This window comes from Mobula birostris, chromosome 25, assembly GCF_030028105.1.
Source record: "Mobula birostris isolate sMobBir1 chromosome 25, sMobBir1.hap1, whole genome shotgun sequence".
NCBI lineage: Eukaryota > Metazoa > Chordata > Chondrichthyes > Myliobatiformes > Myliobatidae > Mobula > Mobula birostris.
Genome location: NC_092394.1, coordinates 16,246,378 through 16,268,702, shown reverse-complemented (window position 1 = coordinate 16,268,702; position 22,325 = coordinate 16,246,378). Strand labels below are relative to the sequence as shown.

The window sequence follows — 22,325 nt, the reverse complement described above, 5'->3', positions numbered from 1 at the left end:
TGAACCTTGAAGTGACTGGGCTACATCAGCAGAAGACCATGGACATATAGTCAGTGGCCACTTTATTGGGTGCAGGAGGAACTGACTAAAGAGGCCACTAAGTGTAGATCGAAGTATTAATCTAAATGGGAGGGTGCAATTTCCCTTTGACTGAAGAAAATAAATAGAAGAGGAAGTGACCTTAGGAGTTGAATCATTAGGTAACATGCTTAATAGGCTGTTGAACCAATCTTTGTCAATGTCTCTGGGCTTGTACTTGCTGGAGTTTAGAAGAATGAAAGGGGATTTCATTGAAACTTATCGAATATTGAATTTCCTAGATAGAGTGGACATGGAGAGGATGCTTCCATTTGTGGGGGAGTCTAGGACCAGCGGGCACAGCCTCAGAATACAAGGTCGTCCCTTTAGAATGAAGATGCGGAGGGATTTCTTTAGCCAGAGGGTGGTGAATCTGTGGAGTTCATTGCCATAGATGGCTGAGGAGACCAAGTCATTGGGCAAAATTAAAGCAGAGGTTGACAGGGTCTTGATTAGTAAGGATGTCAAAGGTTACAGAGAGAAAGGGGTTAAGAGGGATAATAAATCAGCCATGATAGATGGTGGAGCGGACGGTGGGCCGAATGGAGGAACTCTGCAGGTCAGGCAGCATCTATGGAGAGGAATAAAGATCTGATGTTTCGGGCAGAGTCCTGATGAAAAGTCTTGGCCTGAAACACCAGCTCTTTATTCCTTTCCACAGATGCTGCCTGACCTGCTGAATTTGTGTGTATTTATCCAATAAGAAGAAAAACTTTCTCCTCATAATTCCAATGAGATATTTCCAAAATTAATTTAATGCCCCGATTTATTTTCCTCTCTGTAGGATCTGATTCCTGGAGAGTCTGATACAATCTTCGGAATTTGCAATGCTCTAACAATGAGTGGACTCTTTAAACACAGTCACAGTGTGGGTTATTTCTGGTGACTGATGTTCGTGACCTGTCATTTGCTTTCAACAAATGATGGTTGACACAAACTGAGCTGTTTAACAAATCTTAATCAGGCTGGATGTCTAATCAATCAGAATATAAATAACTGTTTACTGGAGCTGACTGTTTAATTGGGATCAGCAGATGGACCCGTCTGGCAGGTTCACCTCACAGGATGTCATCTCCTTTCGGGCAAATCGCTGGAGTTGTTATCACAAGATCTCTCATCCCTTCTCGCCTAAATCACATCTCCATTAGATCCAGAACTGATATATACTCAGAGCTAGTGGAAATAAAACACTACTTCTTTACTGCCCTCATGGGTATGAGCACAGCACCATTTAGAACAGGGGTTCCCCATCTAGGGTCCATGGACTTGTCGGTTAATGGTAGGGGTCCACGGCATAAAAAAGGTTGGGAACCCCTGATCTAGAAGACTGGCCTCCCATTCCCGAAAAGTTCACTGCAACCCTGTAAGTTGTGGACCTTGGAATTGGGAGTTTGTCCACAACACATCGCAATCCTTCATGTAGCAGAACATAAGAGAGAGAGGAGTGGACAGTTTTAACTTGGATCTGAAATCAGCAATTTTTGAGACAGAAGGGATTCTGCAAATGCTGGAAATCTTGAGCAGCTCTCCTCCTCCTCCTTATTTTGCTTCTGTCCCCTTACTTTTCAATTCTGATAAAGGGTCTAAACTGTATTGCATGCAGTTCTGGTCTCCTAACTTGAGGATAGATTTACTCACTTTGGAAGCAGTGCTGAGGAGGTTCACCACCTTGATTCTGTTGACAGGGGTGGTTAGCTTATGATGAGACTGAGTTGCATGGGACTATATTCACTGGAGTTCTGAAGAATGAGAGGGTATCTTATAGAAATATATACAATTATGAAAGGGATAGACAAGGTAGAATCAGAAAACTATTTTCACTGGTAAATCAGACTAGAACTAGGGGACACAGCCTCAAGATTCAGAAGAACAGATTTAGAATGGAGATGAGGTGAAACTGCTTTTCCCAGAGAGTACTGAATCCGTGGAATTCTTTTCCCAGGGAAACAGCAGAGACTTGTTCATTAAGTATCTTTAAGACACAATTAGACTGATTTTTATATAGCAGGAGAATGAAGGGTTACGTGGAAGGGGCTGGTTGGTGGAGTTGAGTCCACGGCCAGAGCAGCCATGTTCTTAATGGTGAAGCAGGCGTGACGGGCCACATGTCCTCCTGCACCTATTTCTTACGTTTTCTCTCTACCTCGGTGGATGCTGTCAGAGGATTGAACCAAGGTTCTGCGTCTGTGATTTGTGGTTTGGACTGTGGTTCGATCAGACTCTTTTAATTTTGTGTTTTTATAATCTGTGTTTTTGCTCGTTCTTTCATGTTACGATTTGCGCGGTGTTGTGTGTGTGTGTGTGCGTGTGGTGATGTTCTTGTTTTCATTAGCACAGTGCTTTTTGTGTGTGTGTGTGGGGGGGTGTTGATGTTTTTGTTGTTGTTTGTGTGGTGTTTTTTGTGCGTGGGGGAGTTGCTGCTTTTCTTTGCAATGGATCCATGGAGTTTCATTGTTTCGTGGCTATCTGTAGAAGACAAATCTTAGGGTTGTGTGCTATATACATGCTTTGATAATAAATGTACTTTGAACTTTGTTCTTATGTCACACCTAAAGCGATGAATGCTTATTCCCCTCCATAGATGCTGCCTGAACAGCTGAGCTCCTCCAGCATTTGGTGAGCATTATTCACCGTTTTTGACCTGTCCACAGTATGGCACCCAAGGGGTGCATTTAACATCAATCACATTGTGACGATCAGGGAACGGAGAGTGCACTTGTGAGGAAACGGCAAGTTCGCTGCTGGCACTCAGCAGGTAATTCTCTTGTCTCCAAGTCTCAGGTTGTGGATTCAAATCCTGCTCCGGAAGTTCACGCACGGAAAGCAGTTTCGTGCATCACTGAGAGGGTGCCTTACCTGATGAGACGTTGAACTGAAGCCCTAAACTACTCTCTCAGGTGAGCACAGCAACCCCATGGCACCCTTTCCGAGAATATTAGTGACGTTACCCCTCGTGTTTTGCCCAACACTATAAGAAAGTGGCCACTAAGTGTACGCTCGTGGTTTTCTGCTGCTGTAGCCCATCCACTTCAAGGTTCAACACGTTGTGTGCTCAGAGATGCTCTTCTGCACACCAATTTATAATGCTTGGTTATTTGATTCACTGTCGCCTTCCTGTTAGCTTGAACCAGTCTGGCCATTTTCCTCTAATCTCTCTCGTTAACAAGGCGTTTTCACCCACAGAACTGCCACTCACTGGATGTTTTTAGTTTTTTTTCCAGAATCAGGTTTAACATCACCGGCATAAATCGTGAAATTAGGGACTGGTGTGCGTGAAAATACCAGATCAGCGGTTTCTGATATACTGAATGTCGGTAACCCATTTGGCACAAACAATCATCCAGGAGGTTAGTCAAAGTCACTTAGATCATGCTTCTTCTGCCATTCTGATATTTTTTCTGAACAACAACTGAACCTCTTGACCATGTCAGCACGCTCTTATGCATTGAGCTGCTGCCACCTGATTGGATGACTAGATATTTGCATTAATGACCAGGTGTACTGGTGTGCTGACTCAAGTGGCCACCGACTGTATAGCGCAGTAGATGGAAGGAAGTGAGTGGGGGGCTAAAGAGATTCCTGAGCCTGCACTCACCAGCGTGGCCTGCTGTCCAACTGACCATCTGAGCTTCCATGGGATCGGGGGAAGAGGGCTGACCTCCTTTTCACTGGACTCTTCAGGAGTTTTACTTGCTGCCAGGGAAAACGAGAAACTTGTTACAGATGGAGTGAGGAAAAGGCAGATTTTTGAAAGGTTGTAATGATGGATCTTTGCAGTAAACTCACCAGAAATCCACCAGCTGCAAAGAGATCCCACCATGAGTCATGCCATCTTCCGCACAGACCACCCTGAATCCCTGGTCTGTTTATCTCTTTCCACCCACCCCTCCTCAAACGCTGGCACTCCCCCCCCCCCCCGCAACTGCAGGAGATGTAACACTTGCTCCTCACACCCCAGCACCATCCAGTGACCTGAACCGCCCTTCCAGTTGAGGCAGGGATTCAGGAGCCCCTCCTCCAACCTTGACCACTGCACTCAGTGACGACGTGGCCTCCTCCACACCGGCAAGGCCCAGCGCAGACCGATGACAGCACTTGCACTCCATCTGCAGTGGGCATTAGGGTTAAATGTCATGTTTCGGCTTCCTTTCACCATCCCCATACCGACCTGTTGGTTCTCGGCCTTCTCCCCTGCCAGGGTGTGGCACAATGCAAACTACAGGAACAATGCCTCATATAACCCAGTGGAATGAACACTGAGTTTTCCCAATTACAGCCTCCTGCATTATCATACCCCACTGCCTCCCCTTCAAATCCACCTCCAGTCCTCCGATTTTTGTACTTTCCCATTAGGGAATGAGTTAGTGTGTACAATTTTTTATTTTTCTTGTTGTTTAACTTTCCCTTTGTTGTAGGGGAAAAATAGTGACAGCTAGTAACGAGTAAATGGGGATGTGCTAACAGGAACTGCAGTCGTAGCCTAGAGGTAGAGACATGGAATACAGCAGTGATGATGTACAAAGTGCAGGAGTTTTGTTAATTATGTTATAGAGTGCACAATTTCATCAATTATGTTATAGCATGCATCCATTTCTATAATAGAAAATTGGATTTACTGTTAGACCTGTGGACAATCATTTTACTCTGTAGTCAGGACCTTGTCTGTTACTGAATTGAGTCTTTCTGTAGCCACCATTCTGTTATCAAAATGTAGTTTTACTGGTAGTCTCATCAACTAAGAATGCAAAAGCCATACCAAATTTACGCTCAGGTAGATCAGCTCTGACTGGTCTCCTGGTGCAAACCAGTTTTTAACAAATCACTTGTTTCATACACCAACTCAAAAACTTCTGCTTATGCATAATGCTTATATAATCACCTGTATGTGTGTAATAGTTCAGTGAATTTTCAGTAATGGTAGTATAGCTGATTCGATATCTTTCTAACGCTTCTCTGCAGCCTGTGTCACACCACCGAACGTAACTATTCATAGGTTACCTCTTATCAATGGAATATGCTTTTTCTCTGTAGTCTGAACTAGTTTTTAGTATTAGACAACCACAATTTTGTCTTTTTTTTCTCCCCCCGTTTGTTCTTCTTTGCTGTAACACTTACTAAATTGGCCATTACCACTAAATTTTATACCTCATTCTTGACTTCCAAAGAAACTTCTAGATCAAAAATCACCAGATCTAACACTTTCAATACAATCCCCACTGGTTTAGCCCCCACCCCCCCAATCACCCATTTTCGAGGTCCTTCCCCTCCTAGTTCCAATCACCTACTACTCACACACTTCACCCACTGTCTCCCCTGGGATTCAGCTGACTCTTAGAAATTCTACAGCCTCTATTCTAATCCAAGTGAAGGGTCTCAACCCAAAATGTCTACTGTTCATTCCTCCTCCACGGATGCTGCTCGACCTGCCAAGTGTCTCCAGCAGATTTCTTCGTGGCCCAGATGTCAAGGTAGTTGCTACATTCTTGCAGCTCTTCACCACAGATCATACACAATAAGGGTTAAACAACCTACTGGATCGAGCAGCACCTGCCATTGGCAGACTGGGGTGGCACAGTAGCATGGCATTAGTACAATCGCTTTACAGCGCCAGTGATCACCAATCACCGTTTGGCTCCCATCACTGTCTGTTGAAGACTTGTACGTTCTCCCCATGACCACATAGGTTTCCTCCAGGTGCTCTGGTTTCCTCCCACATTCCGCAGACACATGGGTTAGTAAGGATTAGTAAGTTGTGGGCATGCTATGTTGGCGTTGGAAGCATGGAGACACTTGTGGGCTGCTCAGCCCAATCCTCACTGATCTGATCTGATGCAGACAATGTATTTCACTGTATGTTACAATGTACATGTGACTAATAATGCTAATCTATATTTCTACTGGATATATGGGGAGTACAAAAAAAGAACTATTATTACAGCAAGAGCTAATCCTGAACTTCTTGTAATTGTGTGTTAGGGCATTTTTGGGGTTAGCACTTACAGCAAATAACTTCAGTAACTGACTTCAGCCACCATTCTTCAAATATGAATATAAACTGTAGATTAACTTTAAAATGCAGCTCTGAACAATAGATTCCTAAAAGCTGTGAATCACAGTTAATGGGGAGACCAGACAATACTGATTAAAATGCATTTAGATATCTGGTGTGGGTGCAAAGTGGGAGGTGTGAAGTTTGTGTGTAATTCAAAGGAAGCATTGTGGATGTATTGTAAATATGGAAGTGTCCTTTAATCTTTAGCACATAAAACGCTGTGTCATGTTGGGTGAAGTAGACCTCCTCCTTGGAAAGGGTCTCCATAGGATGCCTGCAGTGCTGTGTCTCATTTTGTCGAATAAAATTCTCTCCGGTGATTTTGTTCACAGGACAACATTGGACATGGTTTGACTAGTGCGCGGTAGAGGTTGTTTGCCAACACTGTCAATCCATTCTTGACCCAACCTGTGGCTGCTTACAGAACAACCTCCAAGCCGTTGATATCCATCATGATGAAACACCAAATATTGATCAAGAACGGAAAAAGTACACTATAACACTTGCAGAACTCTTCTTCCGCTGTCTCCGTCTCCCAGCCTACTTCTTCGGCAAGGACTCTTCCACCCCCACCGATGACCCCTTCTCCCGTCTTCAACCCTCCTCTTCTTCATGGACACCCCGCTCTGGATCTCTTTATTACTAACTGCCGACGGGACATCAACCGTCTCGACTTCACCGTATCTTGTTCCCATTCCAACCTCACTCCTTCCGAACGCTCGGCTCTCCACTCCCTCCGCACTAATTCTAACCTTATTATTAAACCCACTGATAAGAGGGGTGCTGTTGTAGTCTGGCATACTGACCTCTACCTTGCTGAGGCTCAGTGACAACTCGCGGATGCCTCCTCTTATTTACCCCTCGATCGTGACCCCACTAAGGAGCACCAGGCCATTGTCTCCCACACCATCACCGACTTTATCCGCTCAGGGGATCTCTCATCCACTGCTACCAACCTTATAGTTCCCATACCTCGCACTTCCCGTTTCTACCTCCTACCCAAGATCCACAAACCTGCCTGTCCTGGCAGACCTATTGTCTCAGCTTGCTCCTGCCCCACTGAACTCATTTCTGCATACCTTGATACTGTTTTATCCACCCCTTGTTCAACCCCTTCCTACCTATGTTCGTGACACTTCTCACGCTCTTAAACTTTTCGATGATTTTAAGTTCCCTGGCCCCCACCGCTTTATTTTCACCATGGGTGTCCAGTCCCTATATACTTCCATCCCCCATCAGGAAGGTCTCAAAGCTCTCCGCTTCTTTTTGGATTCCAGACCTAATCAGTTCCCCTCTACCACCACTCTGCTCCGTCTAGCAGAATTAGTCCTTACTCTTAATAATTTCTCCTTTGGCTCCTCCCACTTCCTCCAAACTAAAGGTGTAGCTATGGGCACCCGTATGGGTTCCAGCTATGCCTGTCTTTCTGTTGGCTTTGTGGAACAATCTATGTTCCGTACCTATTCTGGTATCTGTCTCCCACTTTTCCTTCGCTACATCAACAACTGCATTGGCACTGCTTCCTGCGCGCATGCTGAGCTCGTTGACTTTATTAACTTTGCCTCCAACTTTCACCCTGCCCTCAAGTTCACCTGGTCCATTTCCGACACCTCCCTCCCCTTTCTAGATCTTTCTGTCTCTGTCTCTGGAGACAGCTTATCCACTGATGTCTACTATAAGCCTACTGACTCTCACAGCTATCTGGACTATTCCTCTTCTCAACGTCTCTTGCAAAAATGCCATCCCCTTCTTGCAATTCCTCTGTCTCCGCCGCATCTGCTCTCAGGATTTGGCTTTTCATTCCAGGACGAGGGAGATGTCCTCCTTTTTTTTAAAGAAAGGGGCTTCCCTTCTTCCACCATCATCTCTGCTCTCAAACACATCTCCCCCATTTCACGCACATCTGCTCTCACTCCATCCTCCCACCACCCCACTAGGAATAGGGTTCCCCTGGTCCTCACCTACCACCCCACCAGCATCCAGGTCCAACATATTATTCTCCGTAACTTCCGCCACCTCCAACGGGATCCCACCACTAAGCACATCTTTCCCTCCCCCTCTCTCTGCTTTCCCCAGGGATCGCTCCCTTCGCGACTCCCTTGTCCATTCGTCCCCACCGATCTCCCCCCGGCACTTATCCTTGTAAGCGGAACAAGTGCTACACATGCCCTTACACTTCCTCCCTTACCACCATTCAGGGCCCCAGACAGTCCTTCCAGGTGAGGTGACACTTCACCTGTGAGTCAGCTGGGGTGATATACTGCGGCCGGTGCTCCTGATGTGGCCTTTTATATATTGGCGAGACCCGACGCTGACTGGGAGACCACTTTGCTGAACACCTATGCTCTGTCTGCCAGAGAAAGCAGTATCTCCCAGTGGCCACACATTTTAATTCCACATCCCATTCCCATTCTGACATGTCTATCCACGGCCTCCTCTACTGTAAAGATGAAGCCACACTCAGGTTGGAGGAACAACACCTTATATTCCGTCTGGGTAGCCTCCAACCTGATGGCATGAACATTGACTTCTCCAACTTCCGCTAATGCCCCACCTCCCCCTCGTACCCCATCCGTTATTTATTTTTATACACATATTCTTTCTCTCATTCTCCTTTTTCTCCCTCTGTCCCTCTGACTATACCCCTTGCCCATCCTCTGGGTTCCCCCCCCCTTTTCTTTCTCCCTAGGCCTCCTGTCCCATGATCCTCTCATATCCCTTTCGCCAATCACCTGTCCAGCTCTTGGCTCCATCTCTGCCCCTCCTGTCTTCTCCTATCATTTTGGATCTTCCCCTCCCCCTCCCACTTTCAAATCTCTTACTAACTCTTCCTTCAGTTAGTCCTGACGAAGGGTCTCGGCCTGAAATGTCGACTGTACCTCTTCCTAGAGATGCTGCCTGGCCTGCTGCGTTCACTAGCAACTTTGATGTGTGTTACTATAACACTTTGCACAGCATTCTGGCCTAGATCATGCTGAGGTTGGCTGGCACGGGCCAACCCAAGCTCTTATACCATATTTCCTTATGATAGTGAAAGAGGCCATTCAGCCCATAGAGTCCATGCCACCTCACAGAGGAATTCATTCTCCTACATTTTCCCCTGTTTTATCCCTGGAATCTTTCAGTGGAGTTACTCGTGATCAATCATGGCCGATCCTTTACCTTATGATCATATTCCCACTCACCCCTGTATCTTTAGATGCCTTTTGTGTCTCAAAATTCTCTTAATTCCTCCTCAAGTATATTCAATAACCTGGTCTGTGATAGAGAATTTCACAAGTTCAATAACTTCTGCATGGAGAAATCTCTCCTCATCTCAGTCCTGAATAGTTTACCCTGTATCCTAAGATTGTGGCACTTCGTTCAAGATGCTTCAGCCTTGGGAAACACTCTCTCTCACTGCACCCAGTCTGAAGTTTGTGTGTTTTACTGAGTTCCCCGCTCCCTCTTCCTTTCTGAATACTAGTGAACACAGGCCTAGTTAATTCAGTCTCTCCTCCCGTAATCACAGGAAAACTTCTGCTGCACTCTCCCTATTACAAGTACACCCCTTCACACATATGGAGACCATCACTTCACACAATACTGTGGACACGGTCTCACTATATCATTGTGCAAGACTCCCCACTGGTGGGCAGGATCTCACTAATACCAGATGTGGAGGCTGGGATCGCCTCCACTAAACCACATAACACTATTATTACTTTCTCTGCACATCTAGAACAAAGAACAGTGCAGCACAGTATAGGCCTTTCAGCCCATGGTGTTTTGCCAACCTTTTAACCTGTTCTAAGGTTAATCTAACCTTTCCCTCATACATGTTGCTATCATCCGTATACCTATCTAAGAGTCTCTTCAATGTCCCACATATTTCTGTCTCTACCACACCCCAGGCAGTGCATTCTATGCACCAACCACTCTCTGTGCAAGAAACCTACCTCTGACATTCCCCCTACTCTTCCTTCCAATCACTTAAAACTATGCCCCCTTGTATTAGTCACTTCTGTCCTGGGAAGAAGTCTCTAGCTGTTCACTCAGTCTATGCCTCTTATCACTTTTTACACACTCATCAAGTCACCTCTCATCCTCTTTCACTCCAAAGTGAAAAGCCCTAGCTCAAAAAACATACCCTCTAATTCAGGCAGCATACTGGTAGATCTCCTCTGCAAACTCTAGGTCTAAAGATTCCACATCCTTCCTATATGAGGTGACCACAACTGAACACAACACTCCAAGTGTGGTCTAACCAAAGTTATATAGAGCTGCCACATTCCTTTGTGGCTCTTGAACACAATACTCCAACTTTTGAAGGCCAACACACATACGCCTTCTTAACCACACCTGCGTGGTCATGGACACCAATATCTCTCTGTTCCTCCTCACTGCTAAGAATATCTAATTACAAATCATATCCATTTTTCAATCTAGTTTTGATTCATAATAATTGATTTGATTATTGTTAATAGCTAATGAAATTCCCCAGAGGGAAAACTACCTCACAGTCTGTCGAGCTCCTTTGTCATGGGACCTTGAAGTGTACCTTCTCTCTTCTGGTGAGCAGAAAAGCCCAGCAGGCTGAAACTATCTGGGGAAAACACTATTCCAACATTTGCGGGGCAATGGGAACCTTTTGAAGGGCTGGGAAAGTCTCAATGGATTGAATGGCCTCACTTTCTGAGCATCATTCAATGATTCAGGCATATAATGTTGCTGGGAATGGGTCTGTCAGCAGGAAGGGAGTCAAAACTGAAGACAAGTATTTACTCCGGGGTGTTTTTTCAAAATGAGTGACGTGTACTTACATTGGGAGGGTGCTTGATAATCTCCATCACACTGTGTGGGATTCCACCACTCTGGCTGCCTGGCAACCCTCCGCTGTGGTGCTTCTTGTGGCTCGTCACCATCGTCTCCATCGAGTGGCTCCGGACACGAATTACCCTCTATGATGCAAAGAGAAAACCGGATTTGTGTCGTACACAAGCAACTCCTGTCCCACGACAGCCACTGAGAGGTAATTTAGCTTAAACGCCACCCCTGCTTCTCTCTCCGTGGATGCTGCCTGATCTGTTGAGCATCTCCAGCCTTTATATCAATCTGAGGCCTCCTCATGGTTCAGTCTATCTCCACACTATTGCCCAAAATTTCTTAGCACACCGATCTTGATTAGAAGATGGGCTGCACAGTTAGTCGTTTTCCAATCACAAGCAAGAGAAAATCTGCAGATGCTGGAAATGTCAGTTAGTGGCTTGCGTGCTTTAGCTTGGGATACAGGTGACTTTTGGAAATTCTGCTGCCTCTGTCCAAGCCTACATTGTCCTGTTCCCCCACCATCCCCAGGCACCTTGGCCTATCATGGCTCTCAGCCTGGAAATCAAAGTTCAAATTAAAATTATTATCAAACTACATACATGTTATTATACGCTATGTTGAGATTAATTTTCTTGCAGGCATTTACAGGAAAAAATTAATATAATAAAATTTTATGAAAATCTAGTCATAAAGAAAGACTGGCAAACAACCAACATGCAAAAGAAGTCAACTGTGCAAATATAAAATATAATACTGAGAACACACTTGAAATGCATCTTTTTTTTTGATTTTGATTCTACTATGGCTCAGTCCTTCCTACCTCATCATAGAAACATAAAAACATAGAAAATCTACAGCATATTACAGGCGCTTTGGCCCATAATGTTATGCTGATCATGTAACCTACTCTAGAAACTGCCTGGAATTTCCCTGCTGCATGGCCTCTATTTTTCTAAGCTCCATCTAAGAGTCTCTTAAAAGACCCTATTGTATCCACCTCCACCACCTTCGCTGCAGTGCATTCCACGCATCCACCACTCTCTGTGTGAAAAACTTACCTCTAACATCCCCCTTGTATCAACTTCCAAGCACCTTAAAACTGTGCCCCCTCATGCTAGCCATTTCAGTCCTGGAAAAAGCCTCTGGCTAGCCACACGATCAATGCCTCTCATAATCTTATACACCTCTATCAGGTCACCTCTCAACCTCAACCAGCCAGACCACTTACTGACCTTTTCCAACTCTCATCTCTGCTTCCTTACGCGGGTCCATACTTATAGATACCGGTCAACTTTTAAGCTTTGGAGTTTCCTTCCCAAGTGTCTTCATCTCCCCAGCAACCTCTTTAAAAGCCAGCCTTTTGATTAACAATTTGCTCAACCCCTCCAAAATGTGACTGGTGTCAAGAATCTGTCCTGTAGTTCTCCTGAGAGTAAAGGATAAGGTTTCACTACTACAAAGGCATAAGCAATGATTAGGACCAACACATGTCGGATGCCTGCTCGGCCACACAATTAGATCCTGGTTACTTCCGAGTCCCAAGACAATTTCCTACCCCACAGTCACACAAACTCCGATTCCCCGTTGACTTTGGAACACACCAACCAGCTGAGTATCCTCTGCCTTCTGGGTAGAAAATCCCCAGGATTTACAACCCACGGGGTAAAGACTTAAGATTGCTCATTGCTACTCTTCAGTACACAGGAATAAGGGAGAACAAAATGATTGTTACTCTGAACCAATGCAGCATTTTAAAAAAAACATAAGACATTGTTAGAGTGATTTTTGGGTTTAGGTCATTTACATTTAGCAAATGGCTTTGGCTACCAGTCTTCTGTTCCTTGATAATGTATTGTGGATTTAATTTGGAACAATGTGAATTCTAAAAGCTATGAATCCCAGTCCAGACGATGCTGGCATCTGTGGGATGGGTGCGAATCAGAAGGTGTGAAGTTTGCATGTAGTTTCAAATGAAAGCATAGTCTATACTTTGTAAATATGGAATTTTCCTTTGTGTTTAGCAAATAAATATTGAGCCCCACATTGCACCAGCAGACCCTTCCACTGAAAGCGTCTCCGTATGATGCCTGCTGTACCTTGTTTTGTCGAATGAAGAAGCTGATTTGTATCTACCAGTAGTCTCTCTCTGGTGATTTCATTCACGCAACAACACGCATAAAGAACACAATAAAACAAAAAAACTATAAAAATATAAACATAATATAAAACACAACGTACAAGTAACTGTTAGAAGATTCAAAGTAGTTTTTTAATCAAAGTATGTATAAGTTATATACCCTTGGGATTCATCTGCTTACAGATAGCCACAGAGCAAGACAGCTGAAAGAACACAACCAGGACCCAATGCACAGAGAAAGAAAAAAAATAAAAACAAATCACGCAAACAGCATTCAGACCCAAATTGAGGCCATAGACCTGGAGCTGGAGCAGCCAGGAGGCCCACAGCCTCGGTCTCAGTTGATCATACAGCAGGGCTAGTTGTGGTGAAGCTAGCAGACTCAAAGCACATAGCAGCCGGAGCACGCTGACCGTCTCAGCGCCGCGGAGGCAGGAGTGGACGCTGCGGAAGAGCGAGTGGACTCTGATGGTAGGTACATAAAGTGATGCTGGTAATGTACATGTAGCAGTGGTGGGGTGGGTTAATAGGTGCAGCCTGAAGGCTTGGGGGAAGTCGCTCTTTATGAGTCTAGTGGTCCTGGCATGGATGCTACGTAGCCTCTTCCCTGACGGGAAAGAAATTCCTTCTTTCCCAGCCTCTTATTCCAGGACCACAACCCCATAAAATCTGCATATATAGTCATAGTAGTCATAGTCATACTTTATTGATCCCGGGGGAAATTGGTTTTTTCATTACAGTTGCACCATAAATAATTAAATAGTAATAAAACCATAAATAATTAAATAGTAATATCCAAATTTTGCCAGGAAGTAAGTCCAGGACCAGCCTATTGGCTCAGGGTGTCTGACCCTCCAAGGGAGGAGTTGTAAAGTTTGATGGCCATAGGCAGGAATGACTTCCTATGACACTCTGTGTTGCATCTCAGTGGAATGAGTCCCTGGCTGAATGTACTCCTGTGCCCAATCAGTACATTATGTAGTGGATGGGAGACATTGTCCAAGATGGCATGCAACTTGGACAGCATCCTCTTTTCAGACACCACCGTCAGAGAGTCCAGTTCCATCCCCACAACATCACTGGCTTTACGAATGAGTTTGTTGATTCTGTTGGTGTCTGCTACCTTCAGCCTGCCGCCCCAGCACAGAACAGCAAACATGATAGCACTGGCCACCACAGACTGATCTGCCTGATAGCACAAACCCATTTTCACAAATATCAATCCATTTCAACTATTCTCTTGATCTTTTGATCTGTGAACTGATAGATTTCCCTTGAGTTACAGTGCCACTGTTCCTTACCCACTTAGAAGCTGCACCCCTTTTTATTGTTACACATAACCATGGTGATCTAGGTCCATCCCATATGATCCTTCCTCATGCCCACAAAAACCCCATCAAAGTGTTTATGAGTGAAGTGCTGGTCTCCACTCCCCATCTGCAGTGGTGCATTCTTTCAGGATGACAGGGCTTCAGATTTTGAAAAATATTTTGCTTTAATCATTACAAGAGCTTTCATCAACACTGTTTATATTTCATCCTTCACCTTTCACCTGCTAAAACCCTCTTGCTCTGCAAAGAAAAGCAGTCAAGGGTTTAAACAAATTCAAAGGAGTTCAGTACGAGGGCTCAGCTAGCACTCTGAAACCGCCATCCAAATGCTGCAGCAGATGAAGTTAAAGTCTGTGACTGAACTTTCATTGTGGCATTGGTTCTGCTTCAAGGATAAAAGTCTGGAGGTGGGGCTGCAAATGACTAAATGTCAGAAAACTGCATTCCATGGGGTCATTGTTGTGCAGCGATTTACCAGCTAGAGGCCCGAGGATGCAATTTGCACATGCTGAAATATTTTAATCAAACTTTTTTATCTGCCTGCATCCTAGAGGAAAAATCTACTCAATGGCCAAACCAGTCCCATTGACCCACATTTGTCCATAACCTTATAAATCTTTCCTACCCAATGTACCTGGCCTTTGAAATGTGCTATTGTACCCACCTGACTCATGTTCTCTGGTAGCGTGTTCCACATACGTACCATCCTCAGTGTAAAAACATTCCCTTTCAAGTTCCTACTAAATCTTTCCTCTAACCTTAAACCTACCCTCTTCTTATTTTTGATTCCCCAGCCCTGGGGAAAAGACTGTGTGCATTCACCCTATCCACACTCAGTGGCCACTTGTACATTAATGCAAATATCTACATAAGTGGCTGCAACTCAGTGCATAAAAGCATGCAGACAAGGTCAAGAGGTTCAGTTGTTGTTCAGAACAAACATCAGAATGGGGAAGAAATGTGATCTAAGTGACTTCGACCATAGAATGATTGTTGGTGCCAGTCAGGGTGGTTTGAGTATTTCAGAAACTGCTGATCTCCCAGGATTTCAGCAGTCTCTAGAGGTTACAGAGAATGGTGCAAAAAACAAAATACCAGTGAGCAGCAGTTTTGTGGGTAAAAATGCCTTGTTAATGAGAGAGGTCAGAGGAGAATGGCCATACTGGTTCAAGCTGTCATGAAGGCGACAGTAACACAAATAACCACACATTACAACAGTGGTGTGCAGAAGAGCATCTCTGAATGCACAAAACATCGAGTCTTGAAGTGGATGGGCTACAGCAGCAGAAGATCACAAACATACACTCAGTGGCCACTTTATTAGGTACATGAGGTACGTTTCGCTTGTTAATACTGTGTGCTAGGGAGAGTGTCAAATTCCACATTCTGTTTCAGCAAGGTCTATGGAAAGTGACTACCACTGTCAGCTGATGCTTACACACACACATTTAGTGGTAACAAAGTAGACCTGTCCAGCTCTTGGCTCCATCCTTCCCCCTCCTGTCTTCTATCAATTTGGATCTCCCCTTCTCTCTCCCACTTCCAAATCTCTTACTAGCTCTTCCTTCAGTTAGTCCTGACGAAGGGTCTCGGCCCGAAACGTCGATTGTACCTCTTCCTAGAGATGCTGCCTGGCCTGCTGCGTTCACCAGCAACTTTGACGTGTGTTGCTTGATAAATCTCTTGCTTGTTTTTATTTGATAGAGGACAAAATTGTAAAAATTGGTTTTCAAAGGTTGAAAGAGATTCACCTCGACAACCCTGGTTTCTATTCATTGGACTCACTTTCAAGGACTCTACAACTCACTTCCAATAAATATTTATTTATTTATTTATTTATTTTTCTTTTTCTTTTTCTATTTGCACAATTTATTGTCCATTGCATTTTGGTTGTTTCTCCGTCTTTGATTTTCATTGATTCTATTGTATTTCTTTGTATTGACCACAAATGAATCTCAGGTATGGTGACATTTATGTACTTTGATAATAAATTTACTTTGAACTATGACTGTAAGCATTCGAGGGCTGATTTAAAGATGATAACAAGATTTCAACAGTGAGGGTACTTCACAGCTATTTTCTCTAGTGGGAACGGGAGAGGAATTGGAATCTGGAAGCATAATCTCAGAATTAGAGGGTATCCACTTATTGAGAAAGCACAGGGAGGGGAAATCTGGCATCTTTTTCTTCACAGGGAGGAGAAATCTGGCATCTTTTTCTTCACAGGGAGGGGAAATCTGGCATCTTTTTCCTCCACCTGGCATTGATATTTGTTACTGTATAATTTTTCAAGGTTGAAATCATTATTGTTTTATTAGACATAAAACTAAGGAGAATAAATGCAAGCCCATTACTCACGGTAAGTGGCAACATGAGTATACAGGGTGGTAAAAAGGCTCACGGCGTTCCTGCCTTCATTGGTGGGAGTTGGGAAGTCGTGTTGCAGCTGTATATAACCTTGGTTCGACCACAGTTGGAGTAATGTGTCACTCCACTACAGAAGGGATATGGTGAATTTGGAGAGGGTGCGGAGACATTCGCCAGAACGTTTCTTGGATTTGAGTGATTGACTATAAGGTGGGATTGGGCAAATTTGTGTGATTTTTTTTTTCTGTGCTTCTTGGCTGAGGTGTGGCCTGGAATAGAAGGGGTAAATAGGCAGAGACTTTTCTCAGGCTGGAAACGCCAGATACCTGATGGATTAGATTTAAGTTGAGAGGAGTTAAGTTAATAAGTGATGTGTGTGACAATTTTGAATTTCCACATAGACGAGAATAATGAGTGCCTGGAATGCACTGTCAGGGGAAGATGTGTAAGTAGATACTATAGCAATGTTAAACAGGCATACGAACAGACGAGGAATGCAGGGATAGAGACCACGAGCAGGCAGATCAGATCAGTTGGAATCAGGTTCATGATCAGTACAGACATGGTTGGGCCAAAGGGCCTGTTCCTTTGTTGTACTGTGTTCAAAATGGAACGCATACGGAGGCCAGTTCACGCTGAGGAAGAAGGTTTGAGGGACGGAACTACTGACTGTGGTAAGTGTGCCTCTGATGAAGCATTTATGGTTAAAAATGGGCTTTACCTTGAAAGACTCCAGGAATCCTCCGTGGGTGTCATTTTCCATCTTCTCTTCATCAGAGCCCAGCCCCAACATGGCCTGTGACTGGTTGTGAAGATCCTCGTACAGGTTGTCCAGCAATGCTGCCCGGGTGCGGTTCTGAGTAGCAGGGTCAAAAAATATACGGTCCGTAACGAATGAGCACAAGCGATTCTGCAGATGCTGGAAATCCAGAGCAACACACGCACAAAATGCTGGAGGAACTCAGCAGGTCAGGCAGCACTTTTGGAGAGGAATAAAGAGTCGATGTTTCAGGTTGAGACCCTTCATCAGGACTGAAAACATCGACCATTTATTCCTCTCCATTGATACTGCCTGACCCACTGAGTTCCTCCAGCATTTGTGGTTCGTAATGCAGAACTATTTCATTGTACAGTGAGCACAAAGATCCAGCAACCCATGCATTCATGAGACATACCAGAACGTACACATTATTACACAGGAAACAGTTTACTTTACACAACAAGGGAAGGGCTAGATTAATTGTGGGGTAGCTTAGTCTCGGTTAAAACAACATTGTTGGCCGAAGGGCCCCGTGGTGTATTCTACTTGTTCATTTAAGAAGATTGCTGTTTCTCGTATTTATTTTCTTAGACAGAGGAGGTCATTGGGCCCATCAAGTCTATGCTAGCTCTCATCAGTCCCATTCCACACCTATTTCCCTGAAACTCTGCCTCTCACCTGCCCGTCAGATCCACCCTGATTGGTACACCCATCTACACATTAGGGACAATTCACCAACGTGCCTGTGGGGAATGGGAGGACACTGATGTCTCGCGGGAGAAGGTGCAGGCTCCACACGGACAGTCCTGGAAGTCGGGATCAAACCAGATCTGCAGGAGTTGCGAGGCGCCAGCTCGATTTGCCTCTTGATCTGAGGCAGCAGGGTGTTGCTGTGAAAGGAATCTCGAGCATTTTTGCACTTTGGCCCATGAATGTGCTTCCTTACCTCCAGCTTTGCAAACTTCTCGGACTTGTAGCAGGCCGACTCCGCATTGATGAGCTTCGTGAGCAGGAACTCTCTGAACTCAGGGCCCTGGGCATAAAAAAGTGGGGACATTCAGGGGCTTAGTTTCTAAGTGAAGTCATCCAGCATTCTGAAGGAACCATTGCCTCTACAGATCCCCATCTCCATCGTCTTCCCCTGCAGCCACAAGTGATATACCACCTACCCGTCTAACTCCTCCCGCCCTGCCACCTGCAGAGACACAGACTTCATCCAGGTGAAGCGACAATTCACTTTATTTAGCACAGTAACAGGCGCTTCTGGTCCAATCACACATGACCAATTAACTTACGAATCCAAACAACAGGAATTCTGCAGATGCTGGAAATTCAAGCAACACACATAAAAGTTGCTGGTGAACGCAGCAGGCCAGGCAGCATCTCTAGGAAGAGGTGCAGTTGACGTTTCAGGCCGAGACCCTTCGTCAGGACTAACTGAAGGAAGAGTGAGTAAGGGATTTGAAAGTTGGAGGGGGGAGGGGGAGATCTAAAATGATAGGAGAAGACAGGAGGGGGAGGGGAGCCCTTTTGGATCTCCCCCTCCCCCCTCCAACTTTCAAATCCCTTACTCACTCTTCCTTCAGTTAGTCCTGACGAACGGTCTCGGCCTGAAACGTCGACTGCACCTCTTCCTAGAGATGCTGCCTGGTCTGCTGCGTTCACCAGCAACTTTTATGTGTGTAACTTACTAATCCATATGTCTTTGGACTGTGGGAGGAAACCGGAACACCTGGAGGAAACCCATGCTGTCACAGGGAGAGCGCACAAATGCCTTACAGACAGCAGCAGGAATTGAACCCGGGTCGCTGGTGTTTTAATAGTGTTACACTGCCGTGCCACCTCGTCTACAATTGGCCTGCAGCAGATGCGATGTTCATGGCTCTCCAAATGCCCTTGGATCACCTGGACAATGTGAATGGTCAAGATTTTGTTTATTGACTACAGCTCAGCATTTAACACCATCATTCCTACTGTCCTGATTGAAAAGCTACAGAACCTGGGCCTCTGTACCTCCCTCTGCAACTGGATCCTCGACTTCATGACTGGAAGACCACAATCTGCGCGGATTGGTAATGACACCTCTACCTCGTTGACAATCAACACTGGCACAGCACAGAGGTGTGTGCTTGGCCCACTGCTCTACTCTCTCTACACCCATGACTGTGTGGCTAGACATAGCTCAAATGCCATCTATAAATTTGTTGATGATACAACCATTGTTGGCAGAATTTCAGGTGGTGCAAAAGAGCATACAGGAGCAAGATACACACACAAAATACTGGAGGAACTCAGCAGACCAGGCAGCATCTGGGGAAAGAGTACAGTTGATGTTTCCGGCTGGAAGTGTCCTGCCGAATGGTTTCAGCCCAAAACGTCGACTGTATTCTTTTCCTAGATGCTGTCTGGCCTGCTGAGTTCCTCCAGCATTTTGTGTGTGTTGCTTGGATTTCCAGCATCTGCAGATTTTCTCTTGTTTGTGACAGGAGCGAGATATACCAGCTAGTTGAGTGGTGTTACAGCAACAATCTTGCATTCTACGTCAGTAAGACCAAAAAGCTGATTGTGGACTTCAGAAAGGGTAAGATGAGAGAACACAGACCAATTCTCATAGAGGGATCAGAAATGGAGAGAGTGAGTAATTTCAAGTTCCTGGGTGTCAATATCTCTGAGGACCTAACCTGGACACAACAAATTGATGCAGCTATAAAGAAGGCAAGACAGCAGCTATATTTCATTAGGAGTTTGAGGAGATTTAGTTGGTGAACTAAAACACTCAAAAACCTCTACAATTGTACCATGGAGAGCATTCTGACAGGCTGGCGGGGAGGGTGTTACTGCACAGGATCAAAGCAAGTTGCAGAAACTTGTAAAATTAGTCAGCTTCATCATGGGCACCACCCTCCATAGTATCCAAGACATTTCAAGGAGTGGTGCCTTAGGAAGGAAGCGTCCATCGTTAAGGATCCCCACCACCCAGGACACGCCCTCTTCACACTGTTACCATCAGGAAGGAAGTACAGAAGCCTGAAGGCACCCACTCAGCAATTCAGGAACAGCTTCTTCCCCTCTGCCATCCGATTTCGAAATGGACATTGAACCCGTGAACACTACCTCACTACTTTTTATTTTTGTTTTTTGCACTACCTATTTCAACATAACTATTTAATAGACAGATATATACTTAATGTAATTCAGTTTTTCTCTATATTTCTTTATCATGTATTTTATTGTACTGCTGCCGTGAAGTTAACAAATTTCACAACATATGCTGGTGATATTAAACCCGATTCTGATTCCGACTCTTCCAGGTTAATATCCTGCATTTGGTATTTGTTACATGATCTCTTCTGTGCTGGAGAAACAACCCTTAGATTGAATAGACATTTTGTCAAACACCTCCATCCAGTCCACAAGGGCAGCTCTGAGCTTCCAGTTGTCTGTCACTTTAATTCTTCTCTGCTTCCCCACTCTGACATCACTGCCCTTGGCCTATTATACTGTTCCAATAAAGCCCAATGTTAACTCAAGGAACAGCTTCTCATCTTTTCACTGGACACATTACTGCCCTCAGGATTGGGTTCTGCAATATCAGATAACCTAGTTGTGTCACGAGAGGTGATGGATGGCCAATTCAGCTTCTCTCTCTCCACAGATGCTGTTTGGTCTTTGGGGTAATTCCAGCATGCTCTGTTAATTCAGATTTCCATTACCTGTGGAGTTGCACTCCTCACACCCAAATGAGGAGGAATTTCTTTAGCAATAGGGCGGTGAATCCGTAGAGTTCTTGATCACAGGTGACTGTGGAACCAAGACAATCGGTATTTTGCAAGCGGAGGGTGGTGGGTTCCGATTTGTAAAGGTGTCAAAGACGATGGGGAGGAGGCAGGAGAATGGGCTTGAGAAGGATAATAAATCAGCCATGATGGAATGGGCGAGGAGACTCAATGGGCGAAAGGGCCTTATTCTGCTCCTAGGTCTTATGGTTTCACAGTCTTGTTACATGATCTTTCCTGCTCTCCTTTCTTTCCTATATCCTCTATTATCTCCTATTTACACATCCACCAGATGGATTGGCTGGGATTAACAAGATTTCACCATCTTCTCTCAAGCAGCATCAATGGCGTTTCTCTTCGTCTCCATCCTTTCACAGATATTCCCATTGTTCTCCCTGCCCTTCCCTTCTCTTCAACTTAAGATATGTTTGATTTTTAACTTTACCCAGTTCCAATGAAAGATCATTGAACTGATACTTTAAATCTCTTTTTCATTCTCTTTTGCTGCTGCCTGACCTGCTGAGTATTTCTAGCATTTTTGTTTTGATTTTAGATTCCAGCATCTACAATATTTTTGCTTTTAGAATATGCCCAATCATTTCCCATTGCTACACTAAGGAAACAAGAGATCAGATGACCTCCCCACAGGCACAAGAAAGAGAAACCAGCTATTAACATTCATTAACCCTCCAAGAGGACCACAACCTTGTCACTGGGTTTGGAGGTTTGAATGCCTCAATGACCAGAGAGCTTTGCTGGCTGGAGTTAGGACTTTATGCTTTGGCTCTTGGTAGGGTCACCCATGCCAAACAGGTCAAAGGGTAGAGGCCAGACTTAGAGTGGTCCACCGATCCTCCAGGTTTGGGGGTTCAGCTCAGGGCTAACAACCCTGACTGGTAAAACAAAATTGCTACGGAAACAGCAATGAAGAATTTTTCTACATCTGAGTGCAATGGTATTCCTGAGTCTCCACCTGGGACTTGCAAGACTGACAGTAGCGAAAACCAAAAGCAAG

General features: G+C 44.8%; 1 protein-coding gene across 9 annotated transcripts in view; it reads right to left on the bottom strand.

Annotated features, from left to right (window-relative positions):
- LOC140187816 (rap1 GTPase-activating protein 2-like) overlaps positions 1 to 22,325 on the bottom strand; it is a 448,669-nt gene that overhangs the window by 15,618 nt on the left and 410,726 nt on the right. For all 9 annotated transcript variants that reach the window (XM_072243593.1, XM_072243591.1, XM_072243592.1 and 6 more), the window contains 4 exons: positions 18,481 to 18,567; positions 17,496 to 17,630; positions 10,933 to 11,070; positions 3,674 to 3,771 (listed from right to left, as the gene is read on the bottom strand). In XM_072243593.1, the coding sequence (XP_072099694.1) occupies positions 3,674 to 3,771; positions 10,933 to 11,070; positions 17,496 to 17,630; positions 18,481 to 18,567 (458 nt within the window). The remainder of the gene's footprint in view (positions 1 to 3,673; positions 3,772 to 10,932; positions 11,071 to 17,495; positions 17,631 to 18,480; positions 18,568 to 22,325) is intronic.